The sequence below is a fragment of the Odontesthes bonariensis genome, chromosome 3, assembly GCF_027942865.1.
Source record: "Odontesthes bonariensis isolate fOdoBon6 chromosome 3, fOdoBon6.hap1, whole genome shotgun sequence".
Taxonomy (NCBI): domain Eukaryota; kingdom Metazoa; phylum Chordata; class Actinopteri; order Atheriniformes; family Atherinopsidae; genus Odontesthes; species Odontesthes bonariensis.
The window spans coordinates 14602287-14623339 of NC_134508.1; the positions used below are offsets into that span (position 1 = coordinate 14602287).

Sequence of the window (21053 nt, forward strand, 5' to 3'; positions counted from 1 at the left end):
TTTTTTTCAAAACTCTGTTAATCTTTTGGTATGAGGACCTTTTTTTTTTTTTTTTTTTTTTTTTGTATTGCGCAGTTTATGCAAAAACTGAGGAAATAGTGTTTGAAGGAGAGCAAAGTGTCGTCCTATTCAATGATGGGTCTGTAAAGGAACTCATCGCCAAATGATAATTTATCTTTTCCAAACAACTGCTCGCCCGCCTTCCATTGGCCGCGAGGCTTCAGGGTGGAGCTGCAAACCGGAACAGCGCAGCTTCATTCGTTAATGACCAAGGTTAATGGGACGGGACCGCAGAACCAGAAGGGGACTCTTTTTTTTAATTGTCTTTAAGTAATACGCGCTTTCTTTCCTTACGCCATTTGCCTGTTTGCCTCAGAAGCAGCTGCACAGCCGCGTCTTCACCGTCCTGGGTTCAGCTGGTCATGTTCAGTCGCGGCTCCAAGAAGAGAGATTCCAGCAGATCGGTAGGAAGGCAAGACAATGTATTGATGGTTTGATCCCATAGTTTAAAAAAACAAAACAAAAAAAAACAAAAAACAAACAACAACAAAAAAAAGACGCACGCGACTATTTCTTGTTTCTTTGTGAAGTTTTCCTTTAATGTTTCTGCGCTGTCTCGTTTCCAAGGAGATCGGGTATCATCTGTACAGTTTCTGTACAGTTTCTGTACAGAAACTCACTCAGTCAGGGTGATTAAACTCGTGTTTACTCTGTTTCAGTCCATGGTTTTGGTTCCCAAAAGACATTTCCTTTTTTAAAAAATTATTATTATTCCTTTAAGTGTTTGTTTTGTGATGTGTGTGTTTCTGCAGTTGATGCGACTTATAAGGGACCTGACATGACTTGTGTTTTGTAACCTACTGTGCAAAGGTCTTGGGCCAACCCTCATTTTCTTTATATTTTGCCTCCGAGGAGCCAGACTTCCTTGAAATCTTTTAAAGTGGTTATTAGCAATATAGCTCACCAGGCTTTCTGAGTGTCTTTCAAAAATTCCCTTTGGCCATTGGCTGCTTTTCCACTTGTTTTCAGTTCATTTTGTAAAGTCATTTGCACTGACATGAATCATTCAAGCATAAAAAAGGCACATAGTTCAGGAGATGAACCAGCATTGCGTCTACACGTAACAGACAACTTGGCTGTTACGAGCCGCCTATTGGAAAGACAAATGATTTATCACAATCATCGCCCAGATTCTGTGAAAACTGCCAAAGCTAACAGTTGTGCAGACCTAAAATGGAATGTTTGCACCAAAAAGGTGGTTCATACAGAGCTGTTAGCTGAAAACTCGGCATATCTGGGCTGTCGTGTGCAGAATGTGATTTTAAAAAAGCTGAGGAAAGTGGCCTAGTGTTGCGCAAAAGTAGAATTGACAGGCCAAAAACAACAACAACAAAAAATGACTATCCACAGTAAATGAACTGTATCTGAAATTGGCATCTTTAACAAATGGGAAAATAAAGACATCAAGGCCTGACACGGGTGATGCATATCGACCTTCAGCTAATCCATGCTACTGTTCACTGAAGCCTCATTAGAAATGGTCTCTACGGAAGGGTGGCTCTCAAGAAGCTGTTCTTAAGGAAGGGAAACGGGGAGAAAAGGCTGAGGTATGCCAAATGACACAAGAAGTGGACAGAAAATCAGTGGCAACAGGTCTTATTGAGTGATGAATCCTCCCCAGAGCCAATTAGAGCTCAACATTATTGAAGCAGTGTGGGATCATCTTGACAGAGAATGGAACAAAAGGCAGCCAACATCCTAACAAGAGCTTTGGAAAGTCCTTCAAGAAGCCTGGAGAAATATTCCTGAAGACTGCTCAAAGAAATGACAGAAAGCTTGTCTAAGAGGGCTGAAGAATAAAGGCGGTCACACCAAGTGACGTTTTCAAGCTGTTTAGAATTCTACTACAACTGTTTTTGCCTTCTTTGCTGTGTTTTCATGTGTTTGCACGTGTTTCAGTAAATCACTGCACCTATTACAGTGGGGACTTTAAAGCCCCCAGGCACTGCTGTCTGCATCTGCTGCTTCAAGCTGTGACCTCTCATCCTCTGTCTCTGTCTATCACAAGCTGAACCTGGCAGATGAGCCACAGAGAGGGCAGCCCTGTATCACCTGTGGAGCTCAGTGTCCTGGCTTCTCCCTGCACAGATGGAGGTACAGTTTTTTTTCTCTTTTTTTTTTTCTCTTCACCCCATGCAGCAAAGTCTTGTTGTTGTTGTCAGGCTTTAGTGAGGAAAGCGATCATTGGCGGACCAGTTTTTTTGACCAACGTCATTCTAAAAGATATTTAAAACCATGAGTAATTTGCTTCTCCACAGTAGTGACATTTAAGCTGCTGCTAATTTGGCAAAGTCCCCATCTTTTTTTTCAAACAACAACTCTTTGGGTTCCCCCTTCAAGTGGAGTGGCATTCAGGAGGAACCCTTTCAGAAACCTGGCACTTTGTATAGAATCAACCATGCACGGTACTGTGAGGAAGCCATTGTTCTGCCCCCATGTGCTCTCAGATAATAGTTTTTTTTTATTGTGGGGACAATTCTTGAAGCACTGCCTGCTGCCTCTAAAGTTACTTTGTCACAACTGAGACGACACAAACTGTATATTGTATGGGGACGTGGTCTTGCTGTGAACTACAGGTGGTTTGGGTTTGAGTGTGAAAGAGTGTGACTGATGTGTGCAACTCTGTTATGGGACTCCAGTACAAAAAGCACCACACAAGGTCAAGGAGAGAATGAAAAACATGAATCACGTTTATAGTGCTACTGACTTATTGGACATGAGCTATAGCAGCATCTCACTGTATTGTTTGCTGGCTGCTGAGGCTCAGTTTGTGGAAAATAAAACCCCCGAAGCACAAACCAGAGGCAAACCAGAATTATCACTCATGTTGTTTTTCCCCACAAGGCCAGAGTATGTTACAAACATTAGGGTATCTTTAAAAAAAAAAAAGGAACAGTTGGATCTTTTCAAAATGAACATGGCAGCCTTGGATTTGTGGGGCATTTTGCCTTCCGGTGTCCACAATTGAAGGGGAGGGTCTGAACCATAAGTCCTTTCAGTCGCCTTAGCTCTAGAGTAAACCATTACAGAGGTAACAGGGAGCTCAGGAATGCAGCCTTTTTAATTGTTTGTCCTTGGCGTCTCACAATAAAGAGCAAACCTTTCCCCTCCAACAAACTTGAATAAAAAAAATAAATGCACGCAGACTTCAAGAAGACGATCCTCCAAAAGTTTTTTTTTTTTTTTCCCAGCTCCAATACGTCTTTGTCACTTAGGAGGAACTTCTCGAGGGAGGGGTTACATGCTGATTTTCCAACCCGGAGGTTGAAGATGGTGCGATGAAGTTGTCTGTGTGCAAATATTGTTTAGTCCAGTCACATACCAGATCCTCTGTCTGTTGCTCAGGTGGCTGAGGCCAAACAAGCGTTACTTTTTTCTGAAGATGAGTGCTCATGCCCCCACAGGTTTAACTGCAATCCATTTTTGTTTGGTTAGCGTTCCAAATACTAAGATCACATCAGAGTTCTAAAATGGCATCTGTAACGCAGTCTTAGCTGGGTTTTTATTTTTATGCAATCTAGCAAATATTAGCATGCCGATGTGCTGAAATGGTTCATGTAAACATTAACTAATGATCAACGTGCTGGCCATGCTACCAGTAGCTTCAGAGAGTTGAGAGATATGAGCTATATCACTATTTCTCCACATCCAACTTACAGCTAGCTGCCATTATAAAGGTTCACTATACAATATTTTAAACTTAAATACAGCAGCATACTACAACTATTTGCTTTCTGATGTTAGTGGTGGCATAATGATGTTCCAGAGCACCTGGTCTCTCTTTCTCTGGTAGCTCGTGCTGCATGTGCATTTAATTATTGCATGTGATCCTCCACCATTGAGTGTGAAGCGAGCAAGTATGCACATGAAGCCACAAACGTACACGGCATGCTCTTTCCTTTTTGCCTGTAAAGTAAGTTTTGGTTTGGATTTCTTTCTTCCTTCCTTTTGTTTGTTTACCACCCGCCCTCCATAGATTGCGTTTATATCAGAATTCTCTTAAATATCAGTTTTCTACATGTTCAGTAACTGAACAGATACAGTTCTACCTTGCCTTTCTTTGTCCTGTCGTTTTCTTTTCCGTCTCTATAGAAGGTTCCACTATGCTAGGCACCACCGTGTGTTTAAGGCTGGTCTTTTCTAGTCTGTCCACAGAGTGTGTTGAGGCATTTCCCATTCATGGTGAAGAGGGGAGCCAGAATGGCGCTGTGTATTTAAGATCACCCAGGCCTACCAAAACATCCCACTCAAGAATTTGCTTTTTTTGTTGTCTCGCTGAGACGTGAGTGTTGAAGCAAACTCTCCATGTCTTCTGACAAAAGGTCTGGGAGAAGATCCAGGACGTTTGAGGAGCTCTGGGGTCTTTAATGTGGATGTACAGAAAATGTACAGATAAAGTGAGGCTTTCTTTAGTGTGGCTGCTTCTTTGTAGCCGTGCATGTGTAACTCAGTAAGCTGAGTTGGCTGCTCTGGGCTGGTTAGCAATAGGGCGAGATTCTCCTCGCACAACATGATCCTTCTGAATTATTAATGTTGGCCTTTGGCTTAATTGATTCTCCTTGTACTAATGAGACTCATTACCAGGCTTATTAACATGGGCCATGAGTGTGGCTGTGATATCTGATCAGGAAGATCAGATGACTCTGCCTCTACCGCAAGTTGCCACTGTGTTTTAGGGCTGTATTTAATATACGGTATACCTTGAAAGTTACACTTGACCTGCTTTGTAGACTCGGGTTGGTGCAGACATGCATCAGACGAAGAGTTTGCAGTTTGATCTTACCGGCTGCAGTTTTTCATTTCCTCTGTCCAGCAGCACAACATAAAGCCTGAATTAAGGCTGTACTGTTTTGTTTTCCAAGTTTTTACCAGAGCTGACTGGAGCTTGACAAAGCCTGTCCTTGTAATGCAACAGGGGTTCAGCTGAAACAGTAGCTGTCTAGAAGCAGTATGGGAAAAGAGATGGAGAAAAGAACAGGGGAAAGAGAGGAGATGGCACTTGCAATAGATTAAGAGGGACTGTGGTTGAGTTTTAACCCAACTCTGAATGGCTTACTGACGTCTGTCCCCTCGGTAACCCAGTTTGATCTGCATAACACAGGGCAGCCCCACTATTCTCTATGTTAACAAGACTGCCTGGCAAATAAAACTGTGAGGGCGCCCAGGCATATGAATGCGCTCTGACTATTGCAGCAGAGAATAAGGAGAGGAGGTGGAAGAAAGAAGCCATTGGTGGTCAGTGGCAGACAAAAGAAACTCAGTTGATTTATAGCTAATACTCTGTCTCTGCATTGGCACAGTCTTGATAAGCCTCTCGGCTTGATAGTTTGTCGGGGTGAAAACACTTTCTTACCCGCTGTGTTCTCTCCTTTTCGAGGCTTGTTTTCAAGCAGAAGGCAGGAGCAGCAAATGTGAGAGCAGTTTTTTGGGTCAAGAGATACAGCTGTGTAGATTGCATGTTTTGTCTTTGTCATCTATCGGAGATTCACTTTAAAGAGGTTATATTTCCTACAGTCTGTGAGTCTGACATAAATCATCATTTGACCTATGGCTTCTCATTCAGACTGAACTCTCCCCTCCCATCTCTCCGCTGTGACGCTCTACTGGCTTTGTTTCCTGCTTCTCTCCTAGTGGCCAACATTACTCCTTGTTTTCCCCTCATCCTATCTACACGGAGTCAAACCACATTATGCTCAGGTATAAACGGAGTGCTGAGGATTTGATTTGATTTTAATGAGTTGGTCTTTGTGGGGATTATGCACGGTGGTCAAGGACACAGTTGATTGTGTATGCATGAGAAACCAGCTAATTTCCTGAGGGGCCTGTTGGTCAGCTGTTGAATTCCAATGAAACTCTACCGTCAACATTTAAAATCCTTGTCTTATTTGACATAAAAAAGCAGTCTAATGTTGCAGATTTTGAGAGAACCACGGCAGAATTTTCTCCATTTATCTGATTTCCACTCTTGATGTCGGGGTTTCATTGTGTAAGCAAGTCATTACATGTCTGAATATCCCTCAAATGTGGGTACACTTTGAACAGCCATAACTCATTCAAATGAAAATAAAAAAAATAAGGCTGTATGTGCTTCAGACCCTGGGTTATATGGATGGATTCAACAGTGTTAAGAGAGGTTTGCCTTGTGATCAATTGGGGAGATCCATCTAGTATCAGCTTGACCCAATGCATGCCCCGTTGACCTCTCAAGCCATAGTCACACAGTCCATTTCAAGTCGGAAGTTATGCGCCCTCTTTGTGTATCAGAGTCCCGTGTGAAAGCACGATTTCACACAACTGGGTGAAATAACCTTTAGTAAAGTAAGCTAATGTTTACTTTGATATGTTCTTCTGAAAATGTCAGAAAGTAGTGATCAAAGCCATGCTAAAAGGACAACTGCGACATCAAGGCTCTTCAAAATGCCAGCACAGAAAAGACTATTATGCAAAGATATGCAGCCCGTCGGTATAGTTTTAGGTGAAGGGTCTCAGGAAATTATAATTGATAAATATGACATTTGAAGAAACTCTAGTTTATTCTGACGTTCTCTTTGAGTTGTCATTTTGATACACATCTGTTTCAGTACCTTTGGCAAGAAAATAGTTTATATAGACATAGTTTATGGTCATATGCTCAAGCATTGGCAACATTGAAGTTTATTAATCTTTTTCTCTTCTTTTTTTCCCTTTTCCCTAAGCGGAACTCTTTCTCCTGTTTGATTTGTTATCATTGTGTATGGTGTGTGGCATGTTTCACTGGCTGGTAAGAAAGAATATGCGTTGCGTTTCCCAACAGATCTGTGTACTGTATGTCTCGATGGATTAGAAGACACAACAGCAGGTGTTGTCATTTCATCCACCAGGTGGGTTCTGGAAGTTGTAAAAGGAGACCCTGCGAGGTGTTTTGTTTCTGCTCCGCTCTGTGCTTGTTAATGGTTTCTGTAACTTGGAGTGGTTAGTGCTGCAAGACCCTTTTTGACACCCTATGCACACCCTATTTGTTTATTCATAACATGATGGTTAAACTAAATTTTAATGGAATAATCTGTTACTGCATCTCTTTTACATTTGTCTCTCTTGTGGAAGTTAAAAGGTTTGTGTGTTGTTACAGAGATAAAAGAGGGAAAATGATCAGTTTTCAACTGCCAAACTGTCTTTGTAGTGGTATGTTGTCTCACTTGTGTGTTCTTTTGAAAATAAAATAAATATTCTTAACTCCTTTCACAACATTTTCAAAAAAACAGCAAATACCAGTGTGTAGAAATGAGAGGCTCTCGTGGGTGCTCAGCTCTGTTGAGTATTCAGCTGTTCCTCTCTTTGACACCAAACCAGAAGGGGGCAAACATGTCCTACTCAGACAAAACTTAAACTCCACTGTTTGTCACTTGGTTGCTTCCACTGTCATACAGAAGTCTAAAATTTTGATTTTACTAAGTGTTTGGTGGGTGGGGAGTGCCAGTCAGCCAGTCACTTGGTGATGTTTGTATTAAACATAGCCAATGTGTCAAGCAATGAGGTAAACATTTTCTTTTTACTCTGTTACCCTGGTAACATCAGCTCATCAATCATTTTTTCATATGGTTCTGTGCTTCAGGCTCTGCATGCTAATAAAGTCAAATGATGAACTTAAATTAGCTCATATGCTAAGGTTTTCATATCCAGCTTGTGATAAAGTCTAAGTCCATAGATCCTCATTTCTGTCTTATCCTCATTCTTATTCTCATGTTGTCCATTAAGGTCCAGTAAAGGATATACGAGGATTTATCTTAAAGTGATGAGTCATGCAAAGCTTTGCTAGTAGAGTACTGCAATGAAACGCATAATCAGTCCCTTTTTAAGGTATATGAATAAAATAACTCCTCCCTGTCTACTTAATCTATGCACACTCCATCAGTTTGTTTGCAGTTTTGTACACTTTACTCTGTTTCCCAATTGAACCCAACATATTTTCTTTAATATGGAGGTTAAATAAACGGAACAGCTGTGTGGGTCGATGGTGTCTTCTGGCAGCTTCAGCAATAAAGTCTGTGGCTTTACTCTGATCCCCATCTTTAGATTTGTCTCTGCTACTCTTATCAAGGTCATCTGGAACAGGTGCTCATGCATTTGGATTAAGACTGATAGGCATCAAAGTTGCCATTTGACACACACACACACACACGCACACACACACACACACACACACACGCGCATATGAACACACGTGCATGGTCATCCCCTGGAGATGAATCTAAAAGTCACACTGTCCAGATCCATACCCATAAATAAATGTGTGCTGGTTAATGCGGTCTTTTATTGTGGTATTTCCTATCTTGTTTCACTCGATCCTCACCAGTATTTTTGTATTTTCGCATAGAGGTGATGGGTATGGAATCTCTGAACTTTTTTTTTTCCCAGCTTTGTACCACTTGTGACTATTTTTCACCCTTTTCTCCCATGTAAACATCTGTAATTCCCCCTGACTGGTGCACTAGTGATGCTAATTTACCAAGATTTTTGCCCTTGTGTTGATCCATGCCTTAATTAAGGCTTAGTGTGCTAAACCGCTTTTGAACTGTCACTGAGAATAACGGGAAGCAGGCTAGATGCTGTCAGATGTGCAAAGAACTAAAATTTACTGTTCACAGGCCTGCAATTTCAACCCGCCCACCCCGCTTAGAGAGTTAATTCATGTTATCCTGACTGTTTCCCCTGCTGGGATACTGCAGTTAATGTGCACTTTGTTCTGGTTCTGGTATTATTGCACCTTAAAGCTGGAAACGCATCATGGTCTTTGCCTTTGTTCATATTTCTGCTTTGATCAGAGGCACATATACAATTAATGGCTTAGTTGAGATGTCCATTGATGTTATTCTAGGCTTAAGCACAAGTAACAGTACCACATATTATTACTCTGCCATCTTTTTATATCTGAGCTACCCACATACGCAGTGACGGCCACTGGTCTATAACTATTTCTGTATGATGTTAAGACACGGTTACATTGCTCGAAAACACTTACAAGATTATATTTGTTTTAATATCTCTAAAAACTTTTCTCCCGTCAACGTCTGAATTTCTCAAAGGCTCTATGATATAATATTTGGTGTTGCTCTGGAGCTATGTTTGTCTGTCGGTCGTAGTAATGTGTACATCCTTTGGGAGAGTGCTACAACTAACTTTCTAACATGAATTAAAATGTGTTCTGTATATTGGACACAATGGCATGCATTGCATTGGCTTATAGTATTGCTCAAAATCAACGAAGATATCAAAAGAAATCCTTTCCAGTGATGAGCAGCACAGATAGTCCGTAACCATAATGGTGTTTGTGAGTTCTAAGGATTACTAGAATCTCTCAGTTGATATAATTTAGGTCTCAGTTATATTATTAATTCTATTAAGGTTGTGTTTTTCATGTACAACGCTTTCCATCTTTCTTTGCCATGTTTTATAATGAACACAAAGTACTTATAAGAGTGGTAGGTAGGGGTGTGTATCTTTACTTCATAATACGTTCCTATGTGTATTGAGATGCATTTAAATACGAATTGAATAATATGATTTCAGAGCGATACATTTTTAAACAAATTTAATTTGATTTTATGCAGTTTTATCCAGTCCCGAACATTTCTTTAATGCAGCTATTCTTTTTCCGTCATAAAGTTTTTACTTCATTCCATTAGATCCAGGGCTCATTGGACCGATTAAATGACATCTTTAACAGTAAAACCGTGTTTTAAGTTGTCTCGGGGCATGTGCTTCAAAAGTGAAAGGTCACAGTATCAAAACATATAGAATTCCTCCAAGAGATCATTAATGTAATAAAAAAAAGAAATAAATCAAATGTCAGAATAATAATCTGTCAATATTTCAGCGAAATTCATAAAGTTTACCCTGCCTGTGGAGCTGGGACAAAGGTCAGCAGATCACTGAAGTCGTTAAATCACGTCCTTTGGGAACTATGACAAAAGGTACACAATTTGGTGCCAACCCACCAAATAGAGTGGGGAAAAAAAAAGATGAACCAAAGATGGACCGTTAACATAAATAGGATAAAATGAGAAAATGTATCTCCATTTGCAGGCTAAATGAGGGATAAGATAATCCGATTAATTAGAAAAACATTTAAAAGGAAAACAAATTAATACATAAAGCAGTATAATTTAATTGGAAACCAGACAAAAAAGTCGATTTTTAGATAGATGCATATACCAGGAATTAAAACTGTCTCCAATGAACAAACATATTTCCTGTCTGACTCACATTAACGTCTTTATCAGCTGCCAGGCTGCTCATACAATGTGTTGCAGTTAGAAACGGATGTGTATTTTTAGATGAAGGCCAGACAAATCACATTTGTTTTTGCTGTCAAAGCCCTCTTTGATTCTCTCCACCTCATCACTGAGATTGTCATAGATTTAATTTCAATCTATATTTGAGAATGTTTAATCACATAGCTCCACTTAACATTAGAAACTGCTCCTGATCAGTTGAATATTACATAAGCACGGTGAACTACTATCTTACAGTCATGTTTGCGTGTGTAAGAATGACCAAAAGGCCATGCAGGATAACAATAATGAGACATCAGTTTATTTGCCACCACGGTGAGGATAATGCTTCTAGCCAGGCCACCCCTTTAAAGATTTTCTGACTCCACCACTGAACCCTAGAGCCGTATATCAAAGCTTGACTCAGAATTATTTTAGATGTTTGCATTTTTTCTAACAAACTACTTAAAAATGATAGGTCATTTATTGTTGTGTACAAAGAATTATCTGGTTGTCAACTCATTGATTTATCAGTTCAGTAATAGAGTAGTGGGTGGATGGGTGGGCACGTAACGTGGGCTTTATTGGAAACCAAAGAAACATTGCCTAAATGAAATTCAGTGAGTAATTTTGTTTTCTTCTAAAGTTGCAGGTTAATTTTGCTTTTATTTCCACTGTTCAGTTGTATTAATCATTGTTTTTACTTAGAAATAATGCAGTGCTTCACCTCAGCTCACTGACCCATCGTCTGTGGCCCCCTGTCTCCTCCTCCCAGCACCCGTCCATCCATGTAGCTCCTCCATCTTAAAGGGCGAAACAAGGTTTAAGCAGTGCACCACTTCAAAGCCCTCTTTGATTCTCTCCACCTCATGTTTTACCATCTGTTAACACCTGTTCCCTTGAGGGAGTGTGTGTTTCGAAATAATTGATAATGTAAACATTGATCTGAACTGTACTCAGAACGCTGTTTGAACACACGGTGAGATTTCATGTTTCAGTGGTGATTTTTAGAGGGGGAGAAAGGAGCTCAGTTTTGTGTTCGTAGCAGCCAACAGAGGTCACTGTTGTACAGTCATCTTCATCATCCTTGTAGCATGGGCTGGACACTAAATGAAATATAGGTTTCATGTATGAACAGCAGGTAAAGAGTCAGACCTATGTACTGTACGACGGTGCCCCGAGATGATCACTTTGCACAGAAGGTTGGACTCCTAAGACTTCCCTTTTACTTTAATAACTTGTTCTAATTTTGCTGCTGACCCAAAATTCCAGTGGGACCTGAAACCTCATTTGTCTTCACTGTGCACACACAGTGTTAAATTATTTGATTGGTTTATTGATTGAGTGGCCCCACTGATTATAGGTTGGCTTAAGTAGCATATTGACCAGAGAGCATTGACTGGAGAAGGGACCGACAGCCATCAAGCCACAGTGCTTATTTGCTGTATTGATGGGTTGTTTTGATACCTCATACAGAGAAATGACAGCTTTAGGTTTGCGTGTGTGTTGGATATCTTGTGCTTAACTGCATTTCTTCATTCTCTGTTAAGCTATTTGAATATACTTCCATGACACAGCTTTGACCCTTTTTTTTTTTTAATCAATCTATTTTTTCTTCACCCTCTGAATCTCTGTCACTGTGTAATTTGTCGTCATCTGAAGAAAAAGTGGGCGATGTGTCATCTTCGCTCTGCTCACAGTCCCACACGAGTCGAGGCTAAATCTAAAAGGCTGGTTGGACTGTGATGGTGTTCTCCTCCTGTTTGACAGGCTCCTAAGCCCAGTTTCATGGATGGGAGAGTTGGCTCAAGCTGCCTCTATCAACCGACAACTGATCTGGGTGCAAATAAAATGGAGGGGAGCAGGAAGTGTGAGATGAAGGAGGGGGATGAGAAGGAGGCTCTGAGGCATGGCCAGTTTCCTCTGTTAGCGGGCTAAAGTAACACTCTTTCACAGAGATATTTGGATAGCACAGATACACACTTGCCACCAATCAGAAAACAAAACAAAAAAAAAAAGCATTTTTTTGGTGTTGTACTGCATCCAGTAATGATGTTAAAGAACACGCAAATGTTATCTTTGTTTGATTATTTATGTTTCATTTAACCAATGTTGAACATTGAATTTTAAAAAAAAAAAAGAACTTTATATAGTGTCAGTCCCAAATAAATGAAGATCCCTCAAAGCTAATGCTTTTGGTATCTGCTCCTCTGGGGAATTTTGGGTTATTGACTGTACCCGTGTTGGTTGGTCAACTAATGAGACCCTCCCATAGGAGAATAATTACCTGACACTCGAGTCCCCAAAGTTCGCAGGACCTCATGTTTTGAGTCATTGTTGCAACAGTAGGTTTAAGAAGTGCAGTTGATTAAGCCTTAAAGGTTAGTATGCTCAAAAATTTTGACACTGTGTATGGTGATATGCAGGATTTTCCTTTAAGACTTAAAATAAATCTCTCTAAGCACCAAAGATTCATGAACGTGTGAATATCTTTCTCAAAGCATCAAGACCAAATGAAACGCACACATGCAAATATCCCTGTCAGAGCAAATGGGACATTAGCCTTCTGATACATTGTTAGTCAGTTTGAATTATGTCTTTTTTTTCCCAGGACATGTAAATAATGATTTTCCTTTTGCTTTTAATGCTGATAAACATTTGGACGTTGATTAACACAAAGCCACAAAGCCAAGGTTCTGATGAAAGTCAAATTTCTCAGGCTATAGGTTTGAATGGGTTAAAAGAAGGGCTGGGCAACGAATAAAAATTTTAATCTAATTAATCACGATTAATCGCATTTGTACGCAAAATCCAAAAATTAATTCAAAAGTAGTGTATAGCTTTTAGCATTTAGTTTTATTTTAAATGTACTGCCATATGAATGAAAGTGCCATAACATTTGTTGTGCAAACACACTTTTAACATCAGCATCTTTATGTAGTTTTTATGTAGAAGCCTCGCTCCACTGTCTGTTTCCTTGAATGACTTGCTGCTATCAGTTGTGTGTTTTGCCTTTAAGTGATATTTTAGACTGGAACTACTACGCTGAGAAGACAATTCAACTTGGCAGTGTTTACAGATGACTTTGGTTCTGTTGACTCCGCCGTCTGGAAGAACTTTAAAATGAAAATGGCCGAGTAAAAGTTCCGTACCCTTCTCCATGTTTGGTGGATCCACCGATTACTTTCTTTTCCGGTTCCGCAGCAGACAGCAACAGACTTTTACAAAATAAAAGCCTGTGAGCAACAGATTGTTACAATAATAAAATAAATAATAAACCAGGGGTGATCTGTGGCGTAGTGGGTTGAGCAGGTGCCCCATGTACTAGAGGGATAAAATCCTCGCTGCAGCTGGCCCCGGTTTGAGTCCCGCATCGGACGGCCCTGTGCTGCGTGTTGTTCCCCCTCTCTCTGCCCCCTGCCTCTGAACTTTCCTATCCATTAAAAGGCATAAAACTGCATTAATGCGCGATAAAACATTTATTGGCGTTAAATAATTAAACAATAACGAGTTAACTTGCCCAGCCCTAGTTAAAAGAAATACAAATTTACAATGAAAAAATTATCTCAATATGAACAACATCATACGCCTTACACTTACTGTACATAGGCACAGCATGGTTAGCATGTTAGCATGGTGATGGTTAGCGGCAGGTGCTGCCTTAAAATTTTCTCAAGCACACTTACTCTGTTATCAGCTATGGTTGCTCAGCCTCACTACACCCACCCTCAATTATAGTTGGTCAACGAATCTTCTGCCGACAGAAATCTTAATCAACCATGAACACTGTAATCATGATTCTGCAGCTTCACTATTAAATTATAAACGGTGATTTCAAAGTTGCTGCAATGTTGGTGTTTTAGGACAAATGTACAGCATGATTGCCATGTCCAGCCAGACTTTCCATAGTTTTGCATTGTCGCATGATTGTAGTGCTACTTCAAACGTTTAAGTACACAAAAGTGTGTCTTGGAATGTTCTTGTTTGGGAATCGATACGTGCACAGATGAGCCAAAACAAAAGACACGTCCAGTGATGATAACTATTCGACATGCGAGTGTAAACGCCAATACCACAAAATCAGCAACAACCCACAATCAGTGCGTTACGCCTAGTTTTTTTTTCCACATCACACTTCAATTTCATGTCTGTGCTGTATCCATTTCAAACACGAGAAGGTAAAGTACCCTGAAATGAGCTCATACAGCTGTGTGTTGCACAGAGACAGCGTGGGCACAGACGTAGACACTGAATCACTCTGATTAAGATGGATAAAAAAGGAAGCCAGGAATGCAGACACCTGACAGAGTTAGCTCAGAGATTTGATTGAAGCCATTATCTCCCTCATTTAGTAAAATTATAGCTCTGGGCCTCCAACTGAACCACCTCTGCATACTCAAAATTTAGGCTCATGTTTTCATCTCTTCCCTTTCTTTATCCCTCATCTAGTTTATTTATACAGGTTGACCAGTTGCCAAGGAGATAAATGTTGTAAAGTTTGCCGGTGCCTTGACAGCAAGCCAGGCAAGTACTGAATTGCCAATATGACAATAGAAACAGAGGCTCTAAAGATAGGCTAATTGAGCATGCACAGGGGAGACAGAAAAAGAGAAGAAAACAAAGAGATTGACACTCCTTACTTGAGATCAAAATTAGCCTTTTTTTTTATTAGTTCAGGGCTGTGAGAACAAATACAGAAATAGAGTACACATTGCTTTGTTTTCCAATTCCTTTTTGACCCCTGATAGTGGTACTTTTCAATCTATTCACTTTGAGTTTCAAAACGTCATCATTTAAGATTAGGATACCCAACCCTGGAAACGTGGAACCTGGAAAAAATGAATAGATGAATAAAATAAATGGCCTGATAAAAAAAAATATTTATTAAACAAACATTTTTTTCTGAATTTAATTAGTCTCTGAATAATGTCAATAATGTACTAACGCACTTTCTATTGTCTCCGCGACACTCCTCTTATGCCCCGTTACCTTGTTTAGACATGATTCTGAATGGGACATCAGTTAAGTGGTGGCGTGACGGCCAAGTCCAGGGCTTGAAAATGGAGTGAGCTGATTTGTTGAGTCAAAAGACTGTTGTGTGCATGTCAGAGGTCAGCTTTTAACCAGCAAATCCCCCTTGCATCCGTATAATCCCCGTTTTGCGGTTTTCCCACACCACAGGGCTCATCTTGGACCCACCAGAGTGCAGACAGACAGACGGTCTCGATGGCTCCTGATAGCTTTCACGGGCCTCAGAGTCAACATTCACAAGTTTTCATATTTCCAACAAAGATCTTCTGCCCTGCAGAAGTGCCAGCTTATGAATTAGCCCATCAAAGTTAGGTTTGACACAATATTCAATATGTCTATCAACTGTAATGCAAACTTGAATAGGTATAGCATAAATTAGACTGTTTTTTTTTTTTTTATACAGTCTTTGTTTTTTCTGGGTTACAGTGAGAATAAATTATGCAACACAAATCAGTTTATAGCACAGTCTGTAAATGAACAGATGTACATCACTGCTATGCCATCGCATGGTTCGTGAACTATTTTGAAACCTCAAATTGGGCATCTGGCCACTATGTTGGTCTTTTTGGGGATGGAAGGGACCGTATTTGGATAAAAAGGTGAAGCTGGAGAATAATCTTTAAGCTTGGATGGACAAAAGTAATTTTCTTTGAGGACTAATATCTACTCAATTTTGAAATGATGTTCAGAAGGACCACCAGCACACTAATGACCCCATAAGGACTCATGGGAGACAATCATTGACTTGCGACTCTCACCCTTTGGCAGCTATGATAGGCTGAACAGAATGAAGCTGAACAGGATGAAATATTTACTGTCATGACCATTTTTCATTCTGTAGTGATTTCTTACCAATTCTTGTCAATACACCACAACTGCTTTTCTGTGTGTGAGGTAAAGTGGTGGACTGTAAAATCACATTAGTTCTGTTTTCTGCCTATTTTCAGCATGTTTTTTGTGCCAGTTTTGAATGTGCGCTACTTAATATTGTTGCATGTGAAGCTGCTGCTATATCCTGTCCATATACGTTTTGAAATCGCGTACTCGTTCCTGTCTTTCATCATTGTGTAGATGGGCTATGGCCATATTTGTTTTCTACTTTGTGAAGAAAAATTACATCATAATCAAGTTTTTTTTGCACTTGCCTGCAAGTATTTGAAATTTCCAGGACTTCCTTTTTTGTGATAAAAGTTTAAGAAATGTTTTAGTTCATATAGTTTTTCTCCTGGTGCACATTTTCAGATGAATATGTTATAATTCAAGTGCCCCAAACTAACCGACGCACAGAATAACTGTTACAGCATAAGTGCTGGTTGGTTTATACCTGCTTTTTCCATGTATAAAACATTGTTTTCTGTGGTCTATATAGGACCTTGAGGAGGACTTGGCACATCAGCAAAAGCTTATTGTTCGTTCCTCGTGTTCGTAGATAGTTGAGGTCTGTTAAGCTGAGGAGACTTTCTTGTTGAGTGATCTGCACTGTGTATGTCTACATTCTTTCAGAGTGAGCTTAGCCTTGCCTTCATTCAACCCCCTCTGCATTAAAAACGAAAAAAAAAACTTGCCTGTGGCAAACTCTGACACAATCACACACTCATCATTTCCCCCACAGACTGAATCGCTCATTTGGTGTAGGGATCAAAGACTTCAATATTTATAAGTGGTCTTGGGGTGTAATTTGTTTCTCGTTTGAGTCTGATGAGCCCATTCCCCGTCTGCCTTTTATTTATCTACGTGTTTATTTATTTATCTGTTCAAACCCAACTTCTTCTTCCTCATTACAGCTGCTTTAATGTCCTCGCTCGGCAGAAAGCAATTGAGATATAATGAACGCCGTGCAGGCACATTGAGAGTAAAATGTAAATTGTTTGCCTGCAGCTCTAGTGATGAAACGGGAGGCAGACAGATTGGAAAAGCCGCAGTGTATGGAAAGTCCTGTCTCTTGTCATGTGGGAACATGGAGCTCAATCCGCCTGTTTCTGGCGTGTATATTTTTTTATGGCACATTTTCATTTCCATCTGGTTGGCTTATGAGACTTTTGGCTTTGTTTGTTTGTTTATCTTCTAATGCGTTTTAAGGTAATTTTCATCCTCTTAGCTCTTTATGAGCCTGCGTTTGATCCACATCTGTCACGGGTGTGTGCCTAATGACGCCGCAGTTGTTTCCTGATCTGGTTCCCAGCAAGTCAAGATCAGGCTTGTGGCTGTGATTGACGTATAAGAGTAAATATCTTGTAATGACAATCTGCTAGGAAAACAAATGAAAAGATCCGCTCTCCTCCTGTGCTTAATAGATTGATATTTGATTCCTCCTGCAGGTTGAATGGGGCGCGTGCGTGAGCTGACTGGTTAGGATTGCCATTTAGCACAGCAGGTGCTAAAGGCTGGACACTCTTTGTTTAGCTCTGATGCCCGAAGCAGGTGCAGCCCATGTGTGCACCTGTGTGAGTTTGTATACACTTCCACACGTGCCTTCGTGTGCTTAAGGGCATACAGAGAATGGCCTCTGCAGAGTGTAAACTTGTAATATTTAATAGCTTGACACCAGAGCCAGGACGCGTGCCTCAGTTTGTCAGATGGTGTGCAGCCCAAAACTCATGTTCAACTAGTGCAAGATGGGATGAGCAACAGTGACTGTACTGTATGTGTTAATTTTTAGTTTTTTTATTATCTTGACATTGAACTGGCCTTTTTTTTTTTTTTTTAAGCGGTTTGAACTTTCATAATCAAGTCTTGAAAAAGGAAAAGCAGAATCCCCATCTGCCATGATCACCCCTCCATCCAGTTGTTGCCTGTGTATAAAACATTTATAGATACTCCTGAGACTTTTGCATCTTAACAATTGGATAGAGCTGTTTTTATCAATCCTTTTGTTTATCATCTCCTTTGGGTAAGTGGATCACATCATTCTGTGTGTGGCTGTGTGAAGGCGCAGCTGAAGGTACATCGCACAGGCTTGAAGGGGGCTGTTCACAAGGTTCCAGCTCCACCTCTGGCCTGTTTGAATTGCAGATGCTCTAACCCAAGCAAGCTGTGCTCCAAGTCCCTGAATAATGAATCTCAAGCGCAAGAAGAATGGTTGATGTGAGCGAGTGTTTGTCTCTTTCATTTGTGGACTCTTGCTGGTGTCTGCTTGCACTTGACTTAATTAGTATTCCGTAGTGTTCGCTACACAGATGCTGTGGCTGGCTTGCAGCAGAAGTTGTCTGACTGCTTATCTTTGTGTTCTTTGTTTAGCCTTCATTTTTCTAAAAGTATATTAAAGTTAATGAAACTTCTTAAAAGTAAACCCTGCAGTAGTTACAGTTTCAGGTTTTGGTATAATTACTGCCATCAACAAAAGGACCTAAACGGCACTGCATTTGCCTAAAAAGATCTTAGAAATCTTGCCAAGATTAGATTAGCACCACTCTCATGACTGTACACAAAAAAGAGGCTCCAGGTTGCCAGTAGTTAGATCGTCTAAGCATGGGTTGTTTGAATGCAAAGGGTTGTAGCAAAGCCATTAGCTTAGTAAGGAAAGTTGTACAGGAGATACAGAATGTAGACACACATGTAACTTCACAGTTTTAACTTTTCTGTTTCACTTGTGATTTTTTTTTAAATGTATTTATTTTTGTAACTCTTAATAATAGTTGTACCTTTATGGGATTTGATGGGTCTGGTATAGATGGACCATTGAACACACTCTTTCCTGCAGCTCTTCCTGTGTCTCGGACCTGCCAAAAGCGCAGTGCACCAAAACAGCACCAAAGCTCCCAGTTAGCCAGCTACTGTGACGTCAGTTTTGGCGCTAATCACAGTTTGTGAGGGCAAGAACGACGGCCATAAACCATGTTTTAGGCTGAACACTTGGCCTGCTCCAGAGCAGTTTATATTCAGAGTTCAGGATTATTTTCCTGATGATATCCAAGACATTAAAATCCAACTGAAACATTTAAATGTCAAGAGGCCGAAGTATTAAATCTATGTTAATGTCTGACGCTGAAGTTATTGATAGACCTTGAATAACTGTTCGACTGAGAAGAAAATCAAATAATTCAATCGTCAACTGACAAAGGCAGTCTGTGAATGTAGAAATCAATGACACATCTGAGGCTGATTATGAGTGATTTAGGTTAGCATAGGAGCTAGTGGTGCATGATATCAGCAGAGACACTACCCTCTTTCTAGCCTGATAAATGATTTTGTACAACAGAAGGTAGAGTGGAATAGGTCAAACACAATAGGCTTACATAGAGCTGTTGCTTAGACACACAAAAGTCCTATGCTCTTACCTCACCGTCTCCCTACCTGATGCAGTTGAATGTTGGCCAACTGACCCCTGAGAGCTCTAGAAGGCTATATGGGGGAAAAAGTGATATAAAATAATAAATGTGTGTAAGTGTATGAGAGAACATGCTTCGTCAACTGCCTGACAAAGATGAGGAGAGAGTCTTACTTTTGCACATGGTGGCGCATGTATCGTAACTCTAGGGTATCTGTCTCTATGGAACTGGAAATTCGACCAGGATTCATGTTGGCTGACATTAAGTTTCAGCAGTCCTCAGGGAGAAGTGACTGTGATGATAACAGGCTGACAGCAGTGAAGCATCCAAGAAGCACTTGTTGGATTTGGCGGGGCTGCAGAGGCAAGAACTTGCTTGAAAGTTTGCAGTCAGTGTGACGCAACAAACACACTCATGTCAAGCTCTGAAGATTTCCTGACCATGCCCTTGCTCAGAGGTGTCGGTTTCATATTTTGTTATTGTTGTTACCATGCCATTACCGCTGTTGTTTATTTGAATAGTGATCAGCTTTATGTCAACCATTCAGAGCTGTGTTTTTCCCCCAAATAGAAATCTTTTAACAATATATGTCAAGCAAGTTTCTTTTCCCAGCAAGTTTTGTCGCTCTGAAAACTTATATTTCTTCATCATTTATAATTTTTTTCTGTCCGTCAGTCTATCCCAACTTTGAATAAGGCCTGTCAAGTAGGGCTGGTTGACAAAACAAAGACAAAATTTGATCGCGATTGAATTTATGCCGACCTCGGTGATCAGCATGCAACATTTTCACTTGATCTGTCAACAGGGCCAGCTGTATGAACACTCCGGTCCACTAATTGACCCCAAAAGACCAGCGGACTGAAGAAGGAAACTAAGCAAAAACGCTAGTGTAGTCGAGGAGAACCAGGGTCAGACTTGAGGGTCATTTATGCTCCCTTTACGTACATAAATGGTTACACCCGTTTAAAATGTTGTCCAGCGTCACTGCCCACAAACTCCCACGTATGCTTTTTGTTGGCATGGTTGCTAGGCAATATTCATCCACCAGAGTTCACTTCCGAGTTCCAATGTCAATTTCACACAATGGCAAACAAGGCGACGGTGAGATCATGATAATGCAGAGAAATAAAATACATCACAGTACGTGGGTTCCACCAACTGCAAAACATTGCCCCCGCGATTTCCGGTGGTACTGCTCCTTTTGCTGCGTTTGGGCTTGCATCAGCAAGGTCTCTGAAAGAGAACGCCCCAGGCGTATGCATCTAATCACATGAAAAGGTGAAAATGTGGGTCAAGGCAACTTGATGCACCAGTTCATGCAGTCCAAGGCTCAAACAGAAAAGCATCATCTCATTTGAGGCTACTACCCCATTTGAAAATAATTCAAAATGAAGCAAATAGATTACAACAGTAGTTTCATGTTTCATCATAGCCAATCCAATTT

At 40.5% G+C, this 21053-nt stretch overlaps 1 protein-coding gene across 1 annotated transcript in view; it reads left to right on the plus strand.

Moving 5' to 3' along the window:
* The first annotated feature begins 279 nt into the window (after positions 1-279).
* The window catches only part of prickle2b (prickle homolog 2b), an 88265-nt gene continuing 67491 nt past the window's right edge, over positions 280-21053 (plus strand). The window contains exons 1-2 of the mRNA XM_075460426.1: positions 280-464; positions 2069-2154. Of these exons, the coding sequence (XP_075316541.1) occupies positions 423-464; positions 2069-2154 (128 nt within the window). The 5' untranslated portion in view covers positions 280-422. The remainder of the gene's footprint in view (positions 465-2068; positions 2155-21053) is intronic.